Genomic DNA, 14,933 nt, shown 5'->3' with positions numbered 1-14,933 from the left:
TAGTTTTGAAGAAAGAGATTAAACACCTCCCAGCAGCAGTGGTGTTGTCATAAACCAAACCGATGGTGAAAATAATCAAAGTTAACGTGGAGTGGTTCTCTAACTGGGAGCTTGTCAGAGAAGAAGTGTTTTTGCTTCGTTGTGTGTGTTCGTCGGAGGGGATGGTACTTGGTCCAGATCAAGCTTTCAGGGTCTCGAGGATTACACAACATGAAAGCAGCAGGACGAACCAGTCCAACTGGGTTTGTTCTTCAGAGAAAACTCCGGCACTACATGGTGTGGTCAGCTTCCTGTAACAGAGGCGTTGTCCTGATCCCCGGCCTGTGGGACCGGACTGTAGTCCAGGGCCAAGTCCACCTCCAAAAAGTCGGCCTGGCCGCTGTCCTGAGACATCTTCTCCTCTTCGTCTCTGCTCCTGTCTTTCTCTCGGTCTACGCTCTGTCTTTGGCACATGGCAGACTTGGCGGGGCCGACCAGCGCCAGGCAGACGGCGCTGAGGCCCATGCCCACCGCGCAGGAGTAGAAGGCAGCGCCGTAGTTGTTGGTGACATCCACCAGCACACCTGGAAGATCACACAGGTGTTAGGGAAGGGCCACAGAGGGGCTCAGGGATGAGAAGGCAAACGGCAAAAGTAGCTGATATGAGGGGAAAATGTAATTTGTGATAACGTTGAATATCCCAATAACAATATTACTTATGATAATTAAATAGATATTAAAGTGGTTTCAGTTCTGCTGCTTTTAGTATTCTAAAATATAAGAAACTTGTTCATTTAACCCTTCTGTTGTCCTCGGGTCACATTTGACTTGTTTACAAAAAACTTTCTATATCAGAACTCAGACAAAAGAACGTTGAAAAAAGTGACAAATGTTGAAAAAATAATAATCAACAAAACATTTTTTTTCTAAACGCAGAAAAAGTGACAAAAAAAATCGGATGAAGTCACAAAAAAAAACCATCAAGAAGATTGGAAAAAGCGACAAAAAAAGGTAACCAAAATATAATTTAAAAAAACGTCAAAAAAGTGACAAAACAAATTGGAATGAAATTGAGATTTTTTTTCTAATGACAGTTACAAAAAAGAACAAAAAAAATGTTGAAATTTCAACCTAGAAAATCAAAGTTGCAGGCCGACGGGACGACAACACGAGGGTTAAAATCCATTCTCTTACTGTTAGAATATAACAGGCCCCACTAAAAAACACATTAAGTGCAGTTTTCTGCAGATATTTTCTTTCAAGTAACACAAATAATCTCTGTCTTTTCAATGTGTCGCAATGTGTTTTATCTGATCAGTTGATATCTGATGAAAATGGAAAAAAAGAACTACTGTGCAGCCCTAGTAGCAGAGATGTTTTACCTCCGAGGGGGGGCCCTGCCAGCCCAGCAAAGCTCTGGATGAAGACATACACTCCCACAGAGGAAGACATCTTCTGGATGCCTACCACGTCTTCCTCCGCCAGCATGGGGATGTGAGTGGAGCCCACGGTGCCCATGAAGTAGCCGTAGAGGGCGCAGCAGACCACCAGGCCCCAGAACTCCCACACTACAGTGAAGGCCACCAGCACCAGGCACAGCAGAACCACACAGCCCAGCAGCACCAAGGTCTTCCTGCACCGGACCCTGTTCAACACCAGCCCGATGGACAGCCGGCCGAAGATCTCGGCCACGGCCATCACAGAGAGCATGTAGGACGCCATGCCGGGCTCCACGCCCCGGCTCTTACTCAGCTCGATGATGTAGAGCTGCGGGGCGAAGAAGCCCAGTGTGGCAAACAAGCCAAACAGGGAGTAACAGATAAAGGCCCCGTCTTTAAGGACAGAGAAGTCCAGAAGTTTGGGTCTGGAAGGATGGAGAGGACCTGCCTCATCCATGTCCTCGCCTGGGGTGAGAAATGTGGACAGAGACGGCTCCCTGCAGTCTTTGTCCTGCACCTCCCACTCCACAGCCTTGCTTTCAGCCCCTGCAGTCCTCAGGTCTCCGTCTGAAGCAGAGAGGGACGTGACACCCGAGTCCCCTGAACCCTGGGAGACCCCTGAACTGATGGAGGTCCTGGTTTGCTCGTTCTCCAGCTCGTAAGCAGTCTGCATCTGCTTCAGGTAGAGAGACTCTTTGTCTGATTCACTGTCCTCCTTTGCAGCCTTTGGCTCAATGATGATTGGACGGAGGAGAAGCCCGCAGGCGATCACAGACGCCTGGACGGTGCCGAGGATGACCAGACAGTAGCGCCAGCCAATGTGTTCCTTCAGTACAGTGAAGGCTGTGGACAGAGGACAGCGGGGGTTAGAATGTCATCTCTGGAGTTTTTTTTACCTCATCTCACAGTTGTCCTCAGTAGACGGAGTTGTTCAGATGTCCTGATGCTAAACATGAGTTCCCCCCCACATGACCAGTCAAGCAGTCCACTAAACCTGGGGACTGGGCACTGATGTGGTAGGGGTGGGGGGGGGGAAATTGATACAGCATAGTATTGCAAAATTTTCAGTGGCAATACTGTATCAACACAGGCACCAAGTGTGGATCTTTTATTATATATTATATATGTGGTGGTCAGTTTGTCCCATTTTGCAGCAATAACACTGAAGTGATGTGAACAAACAGAGAAATGGTTTTTTTTTTTAGATAAAACAGATGTTGACTAAGTTTCCTTTTGGGGACATCATTTGAAATTGGGAAAAATTAGAAGCTGGAACCCCCCCGTGGAAAACTGTATTGACATCGAAATTCTGCAGCTGATATTGATGTATTTTTCCCATGACGATAACTTTGATCATTTATTTCTGTTGATAAGCTTACCTTCTCCATAAAAACATGTGTGTGCAGGGTCCAAAATAAACACTCGCCAGACACCAGATGTGGGGGTGGGCCGACGCGCGCGCGCACGCACGCACGCACGCACACACGCACGCAAACATATTGCAATATATCACAGAATATTGCAATATGTTTAAAATCCCAATAATATCGTGTCGTGGTATAAGTATCAGGATGATATTGTATCGGGAGGCGTCTGGGGATTTCCCCCCCCAGGTAAAATGAGCAATTAATCTGGATTTTGATTTTATCATGCAGCCCTGCCAGAGCGCTGATATCTGCGTGATATCTAGAAATCAAGACCAGAAATGATGGAGACTGCACACATGACAAGTCCAATAATTTTAGATTAAATGCAGCTTTATATTATTAAATTATTAAACAAGGAAGATACCTGTGGGTACACACCCACACACAACACACACACACACACACCCACAAACACACACACACACACCACCACACCACACACACACACAAACACACACCAACACAAACACACACACACACACACACACACACACACACACACACACACACACACACGGTTACCATGGTTACCTTTGAAACAATTCCTTATTTGTGAGACACTTCTAATAGATAGAAACATTCTCAGCTGTGGAATCATGTTATCCCAAACTAAGGTTTATTTGGACGACCCTTAGAATAGATGAAATACAGCTGAAAACCTATACATGCTTAAATATTCCTCCTATCAAGCACGCTGTTCTCCCATCCCCGATTGTTGTGACCCTCCCTGAACACTCACCTGGAGCAAATGTGAATAAAGCAAAGGACTCCCCCGAGGACGCGACGGAGGTGACGAGGGCCCGGCGTCTGGAGAAGTACTGGGCGAGGATGGTGACGGTCGGAAGGAAGCTGAAGCAGTAGCCGAGGCCTGTTAACAAAGGAGAGAAAGAGGGGACATGACAGCCACTGGCCCAAACGGTAGGAACACTGCAGAGGCCAGTGGGCTGGGTCAAAGGTCAAGGTGTCAGGTCCCTCCTGGCCAGAGATGGCAGGCTGCGTGAGGTGACTCAGCTTTGCTACAGTTGCTGCTGAAAGACAAAAGGCCTGTATAGACAAAATAAGAGAGAGGGGAAGGGGTTCTCCAGTTAGCTGTGGTCCATGTTAGAGGCTCACAGGATAATCACAGTAGGAGTACTGGAACTAAAACTCATTTCATCATCAGCCATCATCTATTACTTTCATTCAGTCCATTTATTCCTTCCTCCTCAGCCATTTCCAGTTTCGCCAATCCTCATCTGAAATGGAAGTTTTGTGTTTTTTGGGGGACTATTTGAATGCACCAGTTTTTCCTGCTCTGCTCTAGGCTCTCAGGCCTTAGAGAATAAAGACAGCGGAGTAGAGCCCGCTGCGTGGGCTTTAGAAGAGGCTGATCACCTCTCAGTCATTGGACAGTTCTGGAAGAAACAGATTGATTCAGATTTGGTTGTTGACACTGGAGTCCCTTCAGATCACTCACTACAGGCTGTTGGACAAGACAAACACATCTGGAACAGCAATACAGTCATTCTGCATGTCTCAATGATACAGACAGACACACAGATAGATAGACAGACAGACAGATAGACAGATAGATAGATAGATAGATAGACAGATAGATAGATAGATAGATAGATACATAGATAGACAGACAGACAGACAAACAGACAGACAGATAGATAGATAGATAGATAGATAGATAGATAGTCGGATAAATGTAAAGTATATGGGCTTCTGGTGGTCTGACTGTGGTAAGTACCTGAGACAACACCGATGGTGATGTACATCTCGTTGATGGAGTTGGTGAAGGCGGAGCTGATGGTTCCCAGGCTGATGAGGAAGCCTCCCATCATCACCACGCGTTGGCAGCCGAAGCGGTTGCTCAGCATCGTGGACAGGGGGGCTGGGGTGGGGGTGGAGAGACACATTGTCATTAGTCAAAACAATCCTTTCACCTCAGGTACATATTAGTTGCACAATAACTCTCGGTTGAACTGAACGATTGGTTGACGTGAAGAAAATAAACTGAGTAAAGCTTAAGTGACTTACCAGTGAAGGTAAAGATGAAGATACAGATGGAAATAACCCAGGACACTCGGCTGTTGCTCTCCCCAAACTCTTCCATCAGATCCTGGAGGAAGACCCCCAGGCTCTTGAGGGTCCCATAGGTGCAGACCTCCACCACGAAGAAGGCCATGGCCACAGCCCAGCCCCAGCCGCCATCGGGCACCTCTGGGTAAACTTTTGGACCCAAACAACGCTGGGAATGAGGCATCGTCATGGCTACAGCAGGCCACCTGGAGGAAGACAGAGTTGACATGAGTTGAAGTCCGAAGTTGAATTTGTTAAAGGACCCCTTAGGGTGTAACGACACTTCAATCTACTGTAGTTGTATTATAGTCAAAGATCCTCTATGCTAAAGAGAGCACATTTCAATCAGTGCCAATGGTATGCAAGGGTCCACACTACCTGTCTCCTAAAGGGGCGTGGCCTCGTTTGAACGTGTAGGGAACATTGTGTGGATGGATTAAAGTTAGATTTGAATAATTTATTAATATGTTATTTTGCTAACATTAGATATGTACCCAGCTAAAAGCCATATTTAGCATCACGGAGATCAGTTTTGTTAGGGCGTTTATGGACATTAGCTTACGTTAGCTGACGTTAGCTTCTCTGCGTTGCCAGATCTGGCGAGAGTTCGGTCCTGAGACAGAAACAGGTGTCAAAGAAAGTTAATTTTCTCCTGATGTGTCCGTCTGAAAAATGCCATGTTGGTGTCAAAATGTTCTGGAGATATGTGGCCTGTGAAAAATGGCTCCAATATTTACTTTGGTGTTAGAATCAGCACACTCAGGACCTGCTGCTACTCTCCTAAAGAGGCGTGGATGTGGCGGACCCCACGGGACACAGAGAAAGGGGTCGGGGTGTCTCGGATCTAAACCGTCCCTGTTATAGTAATGGCCATTTTGCCTGTTTGTAGTGTATTGGGATCTCCATCAGGTGGCAGTGTAACGCCTATATAATAGTGCCACTCTATTTTAGGGCTATGGATAAGAATCATAAGTCAGTCTTGTTTCTTATACCCTTTTCCCACTAAAAATATGTGCATAAATGGGAGTTTTTAAAAAAGGAAAATCTGCTAATAGTAGATGGACTCCTTTCCCATTTCAAGTAAACGAGTATGTGTTTTTTTTTGACGCCCTAACCTGCAAGAAACCTACTGGGATTCATAATAACGCGTCTGGTCTCAGATTTCCAAACAGACCATAATTTATCCTGAACAGTACAGCAAACTGGCAACTTTGAAAGTCTTGTTTTGGGAACATAGCTTTAAGGGCTCAGACACCAGCTGGGACTAGGAAGAACACAATGTGAGCCGATAACTCACAGACAAACACACTATCTCCTCACACTGACACACACACACACCCACACCGGTTTGTCCCCAAACACAACTCCTTGAACTCCTTCACCTCAGGCTATCTCCTCCATTATGAAACCATTACGTCATATCCCCAAGACAAAAGGCATAGGTTTATTTCTATAAAATAATGTCGAGCTCAGATTTCAGATTGTGATATGATATGGTTACGTCAGCCTGTGTAAGAAAAGGAAAAGGCAGACTTAAAAAAAAAAATGCATTAATGCCGCAGTGGGTAAAAAGCAAAAAAAAAGAAGCCAGGATTTGAAGTACAGTGAGAAGTCTTCCTGCAGTTCTCCCTCTCCTCTCTTTGTCACATGGTCAATGCACAGAGCAGCCAATAGGAACACTCTCCCTCTCTGAAATGACCTATATATTGTTTTATTTCATTTGATTCTAGTTTAAATATGTGTATGTATGTTCTTAAGGGGCTACAACTTATGTTTCATTGTGATCCCTGCCTTGTAAAATACATGACCCTTGTCACCGTGTCATCCTAAAATGGATTAGCGCTGATGGCCACTGGCTGAGAACAGTGCTATAAAGATCTTTCTGCCATTTTCCTTGTATGTGTACACATACTTGGCCAATAAAGCTGATTCTGACAATAGCACTAACACCAGCTTTTATGATTACATGTGTTTTTAAATGCACTGTATTCCTATACTATAATTACTGTATATTGCATTACATTATTTAAAATAGATTTTCCACAGCTAGGCATGTTTTTCAGTGTCCACGGTAGTGGCACATCATCAGTACTTTGTACCTCTTTAATGAAGTCTTACATGATCTTTTCTCTGTAGTTCAGTGACTTTTCTTGGAATCAAATGAGTCAGTAGATGACTTGTTGTAAGACCATTTCAGACCGCAGTGCAGCGAAGGAGGGGGTGATGTCATGATGGGGAACAAGCAGGCAGCCTGTACGCGACTGCTCAGGCGCCCATGTACAGAGGCGACGCAGCGGCCGCGGGTTCGATCCCACCCGCCGCCATTTGCTGAAATTTGTCATGCCATGTCATTCGCCCTCTCTCTTCCCTTTCATGTCTAAGCTGTCCAATCACACATAAAGGCCTAAACATTAAAAGACAAAAAAAAAGAGAGTATAGGCTCACTTTGCATCTCCCCACACGGCTGGGTGAACACATGAAAAGTGGCTACATTTACATAGCCCATTTGGTTGTTTTCAGGTGAAATTGTCAACGTAACGTCGCTGAGCTCTGACTCGTTATTCTCACACAAAAAAACGACAAAGCGTGGTTTTCATCTCTTTATCCGCGGAGCCGTTTCTGATAAAGCGGAACAGCTTTGGCTGCTCGGAGCGGAGGCTCGACAGCATCACACAGCTCGAGTTGCCAGGTTGACGTGACTACTTACCGGCTAGAGAGGTTGGAAAAGCAGCCTTCTCGTGCAACAAAGCCAGGTTTCCTATCTCCTCGTCATGTCATTGTCTCTCTTTGATGTTACGTTATATTGCCAAGCAATACTTTACGAAGAAATTATTTCTTTTAAACGCGGTAGCCAACTGTGTGAGCTAGCGTAAGCTACTCCTCCTGCTAGGCTAAATAAAATAGTCAAATAGTGAAGCCGAAATTGATTTATCTATCACGCCCGGAGTAGCGGCATCTTTTGTCTGCAGTGAATAATTTCCTGTCTGTTTTGGCAGGTCTTTACCGGCTCGAGCCGGTATTCAAACCTTTAAACGCGGCTGCGCGAATGCCATGAACGCGCAGGGCGTCCCCTAATGAGACCAGACTGTAAACTGTACACACACACACAGACACACACACACACACACACACACACACACACACACACAACGGTAGGGTTGCTGGGAAAAACTCTCAACCGGAATAAACTCGTACTGTTCATACACGCGCCCGGTATACACGTGCGCTTTGAAGCACGCGCATGAACTCTAAACCCATTAGAAAATAGGATAAACCAATGTGATGTACAGTAACCTCCGGTATACACGCGCTCTTTGTAGCACGCGCATGAACCCTAAACCCATAAACAAGATAAGATAACAATATACAGTATTAACTGTGGTAACAATATGTGACGGGAATCATAGTCTACCTTTTCTTTGTAACTTCTGATATGTAATTTGGTATCTGGCTTATTTCGTCTTTGCAAGGAATTGATAAAATCTGGGGGGTTTACATATAACTCGGCTATGTTAGTTATTAATCAATGTTACTGTGAATGATTTAAATACGCAAACAAAGAATTAACAATATTTTCGCATAGGAATGCAACATTTACGCATTTTAATTTCCGGGCGTGAATGCAGCTCCAGCTGGTGCGTGCCCCTTTTTTTTTGGAGTTTAAGCGCGTGCTCACGTGTATAGGCTACCGGGCGCGGGAACCAACAGGCTCATTCCAGTTGAGATGTTTAATCCCAGCAACCCGTTCCACCCTGCCGGTGTGTGCGTGTGCGTGCTCGTGTGCGTGCGTGTGCGTGTTGACTTCTTCTATTAGAGCATGTATAAGTAGGCTAGTGAAAATAAATAATATAAATGATATAATAAAATATGGAAGGACACAGCTTGTGAGAATTTACAGACACATTTAAGGAGGTTTTGGGCCAAGACTACTGGGGCAACCTTCTAATTAACTATTAATTAAAGGGACATTTGAACACAACATAAACTAAAAGCTGTTTTTCACACACAAACACACACACGATAGAGCTCCCTGGTTAAGCTGTGCAGATGGAATAACTGAAAATATGTGTTCTTATCCATGGAATTTGACCAAACAGGTGTGAGAATCTCATTATAAAACATCCTGACCTTTTCGGGACAAGATTTCTGGATTTCATTTAAATACAATATTTACTTAGCACATGTTTTGATAAATGCCGTGACAGCTTTAGCTTGCATTTATTTCTGCATAATTTATAAATGACTCACCTGTTTCTCAGCTGGGACTGATCCTCTGCTTTTCCTTCTGAGGAGCCTTGACCTAAAATACTCTGTGACGGGGCCAGGGGTGTGTCTAAAGGGTGGCCAGACGAGTTCTTGCCCTGAAATCTGATTGGACCACCCAGGTGCCATCTCAAAATCAAGTGTCATTATTGGTTAGGAACCAGTTGGCCTGCATCTCCATCAGTCCAACACTGACACAGATGTAAAAATGTGCTTTCATTTCCAAATGGGTCTACTAATGTGAGCATCGTGCGTCATTTCTGAATGTTTCATCGTAGAGAAGTGTTAAAGCTCCACATCTGTTTCCTATGTATTCTTGATAAGGACAGGATGTCAACTTTCATTTGTTGTTGCTGTAAAATTCATTTCTTGTGATCTGCAGTGTGTGTGTTTCTCCTGTACCTCCCTTTAACCATGAACTTGTCCTCCCAGGTAAAAATTTCACACAACAAAAGTGCTTTTCTGATGTTTTTGTCACATTTTCCAGCTTTTGGCGCTTTTTTAAAAACCTGTGCTGGTTTGATAACAGGTTTTACACTTATTCCTGGAATTCATGGTCAACAAACCTCATTTATATCAAATTATACATACGTTTTTAGTTAAAAAGGCAGAAATGATGAATTATTTTGACTGATAGTCAAGATCAGAGGATGTTGAATGGATCACAGATGGGTAGATGTCAAAAATTCAATGAAAGTAATCATTAATTTTACCTGAAGAATGTTGTATGGAATCATCCATGTTATTTTTGGGAAATGAGGTTGAAAGAAATCCATATTTCTGATATAAAACACAAAACGGGTCAAGTTGACCCGAGGACAACATGAGGGTTAAAATGAAGACAAACTAAATAGCCTAACACTGGTCCGACATAACCAGGGTGTCTGAATATATGTCCACACAGTTTCTCCTACATGTAACTATCAATTTCACTAAGACATTTTGACTATTTTCTCATATTTCTCAAACTGGAATCCTCCTCGCCTCACATGATCTTTGATGTTGTGTTGAACCTGATGTCATTTTGTCAGCCTTTACCGTTCAGATTCCAATAAAATAAAACATCACAACTAATGTGTGCTATAATACTACAGAGATTTGTCTCAGTGATGACATTTAAGTCCCTACGATGATGACGTGACGTGTGAAAAACCCTCGCCCAACGCCCCAGGGACCGGGGTTCCATTCTTCTACTATTTACTTTGAACTTGGACTGTTTTCTTGTTCTCGTCTCCTCTCCCCCATGGGATCTTTTGTCTTCTCTCGGCAGTACGCTGTCCCCCAGGGTGCGAGGTTCCAGCTGGTTATAGTGTTTTTTCATACTCACGAGTGATGTAATAGGAAACCACAAGGCTGTACCCATGACGGAAACACAAAGTGAGGAGGCCAGCTACAGAACAACGATGTTTGCTGTACACCCTGTTTTGTTTTCAGGGTTAGTTGAAGTGGTTTATAGTCTACAAAAAGCAGAAATGAAAACATGTAGGGCTGCAGACAATGTCTTTCTTTAACCCCCTGTCCTTAACCCCTATGTAAAACGTCACGAGGTCAAAAAAAACCCGACAATAATGAGAAACTTTAAAATATTGACTTTGTATCTAAAAATAATAAGAATGCATCTCAAAATGTTGTCTTATCTCAAAATATTGTTAAGATGTTGACTTAGTAGCTCAAAATAAAGAAAATTAGTCTCAAAATATGGACTTATTTCCACTTTTGTCAAAATATTGACTTAGTATCTCCGAAAGATTCAAAGGACTTGGTGTCTCAAAATAATGATAATCTATCTCAAAATATTGACTTGTCTCAAATTTTGTCAAAATATTGACTTGGTATCTCAGAAAAATTGACATAATGACTTGGTATCTCAATACAATGATAATCCATCTCAAAATAATGACTGTACCTCAAAACATTGACTTATCTTAAATTTGGTCAAAATATTGAATTAGTATCTCAGAAACACTGAAAAAAATGACTTAGTATCTCAAACTATTGTATTCGTATCTCAAAATAATGAGAATGTATCTCAAAATGTTGACTTATTATCTCAAAATATTGACTAAGTATCTCAAATTTTGTTAAAATGTTGACTTAGTATCTCAAAATAATGAAAATGAGTCTCAAAATATTGACTTATTATTTCAACTTTTCTCAAAATATTGACTTGGTATCTCAGAAAAATTGAAATAAGGACTTAGCATCTCAAAGAAATGATAATCTATCTCCAAAAAATGACTGTATCTCAAAATATTGACTTATCTCAAATTTTGTCAAAATATTGAATTAGTCATCTCAGAAAAATTGAAATTATGACTTAGTATATCAAAATAATGAGAATGTATCTCAAAATGTTGACATATCTCAAATTTGGTCAAAATGTTGACTTAGTATCTCAGAAAATAAAAAAATGACTTAGTATCTCAAAATATTGTATTAGTATCTCAAAATAATGAGAATGTATCTCAAAATATTGACATATCTCAAATTTGGTTGAAATATTGACTTAGTATCTCAGAAACATTGAAAAAAATGACTTAGTATCTCAAAATATTGTATTCGTATCTCAAAATAATGAGAATGTATCTCAAAATATTGACTTATCTCAAAATATTGACATATCTCAAATTTGGTTGAAATATTGACTTAGTATCTCAGAAACATTGAAAAAAATGACTTAGTATCTCAAAATATTGTATTCATATCTCAAAATAATGAGAATGTATCTCAAAATATTGACTTATCTCAAAATATTGACTTAGTATCTCAGAAACATTGAAAAAATGACTTAGTATCTCAAAATATTGTATTCGTATCTCAAAATAATGAGAATGTATCTCAAAATATTGACTTATTATCTCAAAATATTGACTAAGTATCTCAAATTTGGTTAAAATGTTGACTTAGTATCTCAAAATATTGTATTCGTATCTTAAAAGTTACATATAAATATAGGAGATACCATTTTTTGTCATATGAGTTCAACTCATGTAACGGTATTGAAGCCATAAAATGCAAGGTGAAAAAAAGGTAATCTCAGGCATTGTAGGCCAAAACCTGTTAAATTTTAGGCATGTATATATTTTGAATTTGCACCTTGTCACATGTGTGACACTTATGGTTCAACTGTTCACATCGCTGGCATGTTCATTTGATTTTTGCCCCTTCTGATAATCTTTACTGTTTGGTTTATTCACACATCTTTGCCACTGCAGCACAACAATTTCCCTCAGGATAAGTACTTTCATAATTTCTCATTTTAAGACCTCCTGACTGAGACACGATGGTGATAATGATCCTCTTGCTCTTTCCTGTAACTGTAACCAGTATTTAAACACAACTTAAGTGGTTTCCAACAGGGTCTGGATGCCGAACACTAAGTTACTATCAGGCAGTGGTGTAGTCTACCTGGTACTTGAGTACCATTTAGGTCAAATTGCTGCTGAAAAGCTGCTTAAATGTCTGGCTTCATATCCACTGAAAAAGCTCCAGGAATTCCACATACCCACATAAAAATGCCCAATGACATGCAGCAGCATACTTTCCATTATATTTGAGACATATTTTGTATTTTCATCTGGTTTTTTTCTTCACATAGACTAAATAAAGGTATATTCACCGTAAATTGGTGCATAAAAGTGCATCTGAATACATGAAATGAGGACATCCAGACCGACCCCTATGACATGTTGTCCCCCCCCCCCCCCAAAAAAAGGCAGATTCTGACCAATATACAGTACAGTATACCCACTACAATACATTAGACTACACCACTGTTATCAGATACCATTGCAGCAGCTTTGAGCATCCTGATAGTAAGGAATTACAATAATTCAGCCTGGAAGTAACAAATGCATGGACCACTTTTTCAACATTTCTTTTTTTATCAATAGATATAATTTGGTATCGGAGACGTGAAAGTTAATAGTGTTTTCTTATAATATTGCCTACATAAGGTGGATATAATTGGTCCAAGCATTGAGCCTTGTGGAACGCCATGTCAAACTTTGGCATGCACGGAAGATTCAATGTTATACTTAATGTATCATCCTTCATGGATCATACTTTTAGGTAATTTCCCTTTGTTAGGAACCTCCCTAAGCATAAAAAAAACTACTTGACCGCAGCCCAGAATTCACATAGGCTAAATAAAGGTATATTCACCGTAAATTGGTGCATAAAAGTACATCTGAATACAAGAAATGAAGTCATTGCTCAAAATTTCCCTGGAGCAGGACACCCAGACCACCCATTATGACGTGCCCCAACCCAAAAAAGGCAGATTCTGGCCAATATGCAGTACATTATACCCACTACAATACATTAGACTACACCACTATTATCAGGTACCATCGCAGCAACTTTTGCGGAATTTCCTATATGGTACAGCTCTGCTCGGCTCTACGCAACTCGGGTACTCAAGTAGAATACTGTAGCATTGGTTTAGCAACATAAATAGGTTGGCCATTTTTGGATTTAAATGTTATAAAAGCCACAACAAAAGCCCAGTGTGTTGTGATGTTGTAATTAGTCAGAGCCTAGAATGGTCAGAACATTGAATAGATCACTGTTTCCTGAAAGCAACACACACTTATGCAACAACACCTGTGGTTAGTGGCTGCAAATAAAATGTTTGACTTTGGACTGACCTGTTATGAAACCATAAACACCCATCAACATGTACGTCACTCATCCAGATCTCATCTATAAGCTCCTTTATCAATTGAAAAATGAAGAACTGAAAATCAAAATAAAACAAGACAAATTCTTTGTTTTGCATAGGTTCATTCTTACTCCATGTGTTAATTTCTTTGTTTCTTTCACTTGTTTTGGTCTTGTGCAATTAGTAAAATACTTTACTCTTTACAAATGATAATAGGCACAGACATTCATACAGTACATACACACCTTCTGAAATGTATCACACAGAAACATCGAATACATGTCAATGCAGTAAAATACAATACAGAATTAAAATGAAAACAATTCAATTTTTTATCATGGACGTGAACTAAAAAATATCATTAATGACAAAAATGAACATGTTGCTACAATAATGCAACTTCCTAAAAATATTTGTCAAGTTATGAACATTGTGGTTATAGTTCTGCTCCAGCATGCAGCTCATAAAAGACTCCTTAAAGACATCTCCCTGATTCATTTTTGAAGTAGTCAACAGCATCTACACGTTAAGAAATGGCCTTCTCAGTTCACGGTTGATGTTTGGTAACTCAACAGCAAGCTGGAAGGAAGTTCGGAGGTACTACTGTCGCTATGACAACATTAGAAGTGTCTTTTTACCACAATCATTAACACGAGGACCAGATTGAGGCTCCTACATCTACTTCTTTTTCAGTGTTCTGTTTTTCCCACATCAACTTGAATGTTAATATTATTTCCTCTCTAATGGAAAAAAAATAACTTGGCACCCTGAAAGACTTTTTTGTTTTGTTTTGTTTTGTTAATGCTGGTTCATCCCACTCGCCAGCGCCTGACTGTCTGTCTGGCCATCTGTCCTTCTACCCATTCACGAGCGCCTGGCCTGGCCACCTCCGGTCCCGTCTCGGCACCAATTAATCTACCAAAACACATCAACACACCAGTTAGTTTCGTCTTCGGGACTTGTCAAATGTCCCGGTTGCTGGATTAGGGGACATTCCGGTACAACAGATGAAAACCAATCCAAAACGTCCAGGACATTTGGGTAATATGTCTTTTACGTCTGCTAAGGGGTGTAACTTTGGGTTCAACCTTAGGG

The 14,933-nt window shown here is 41.3% G+C and overlaps 2 protein-coding genes across 3 annotated transcripts in view; both read right to left on the bottom strand.

The window, feature by feature from the left end:
• Positions 1 to 128: 128 nt before the first annotated feature.
• Positions 129 to 9,236, bottom strand: slc16a6b (solute carrier family 16 member 6b). Of its 2 annotated transcripts, none has more exons than XM_032536889.1 (6): positions 9,161 to 9,236; positions 4,871 to 5,118; positions 4,581 to 4,724; positions 3,585 to 3,713; positions 1,362 to 2,261; positions 129 to 563 (listed from the first exon to the last, which is right to left on the bottom strand). In XM_032536889.1, the coding sequence occupies exons 2-6, from the start codon at positions 5,100 to 5,102 to the stop codon at positions 283 to 285; spliced, it is 1,686 nt and encodes a 561-aa protein (XP_032392780.1). In that variant the 5' UTR covers positions 5,103 to 5,118; positions 9,161 to 9,236; the 3' UTR covers positions 129 to 282. The 2 variants fall into 2 exon arrangements, with proteins under 2 accessions (XP_032392780.1, XP_032392779.1); XM_032536888.1 differs by lacking the exon at positions 9,161 to 9,236 and adding an exon at positions 7,620 to 7,919.
• Positions 9,237 to 13,940: 4,704 nt separating this feature from the next.
• Positions 13,941 to 14,933, bottom strand: part of wipi1 (WD repeat domain, phosphoinositide interacting 1) — a 24,239-nt gene continuing 23,246 nt past the window's right edge. Inside the window, 1 exon segment of the mRNA XM_032536894.1 lies at positions 13,941 to 14,753. Within this exon segment, the coding sequence (XP_032392785.1) occupies positions 14,703 to 14,753 (51 nt within the window). The 3' untranslated portion in view covers positions 13,941 to 14,702.

This window comes from Etheostoma spectabile, chromosome 15 (assembly GCF_008692095.1).
Source record: "Etheostoma spectabile isolate EspeVRDwgs_2016 chromosome 15, UIUC_Espe_1.0, whole genome shotgun sequence".
NCBI classification, from domain to species: Eukaryota; Metazoa; Chordata; class Actinopteri; order Perciformes; family Percidae; genus Etheostoma; species Etheostoma spectabile.
This window is presented reverse-complemented; position numbering and strand designations above follow the sequence as displayed.

What these genes read in the sequence shown, in the direction of transcription:
- slc16a6b (XM_032536889.1), bottom strand. Translation starts at nt 5,102, where the DNA reads ATGACGATGCCTCATTCCCAGCGTTGTTTGGGTCCAAAAGTTTACCCA. An exon ending in CTTCATCTTTACCTTCACTG is followed by an intron (nt 4,725 to 4,870) that starts GTAAGTCACTTA and finishes CCCCCACCCCAG; the next exon opens with CCCCCCTGTCCACGATGCTG. An exon ending in TTTATTCACATTTGCTCCAG is followed by an intron (nt 2,262 to 3,584) that starts GTGAGTGTTCAG and finishes CTCTGTCCACAG; the next exon opens with CCTTCACTGTACTGAAGGAA.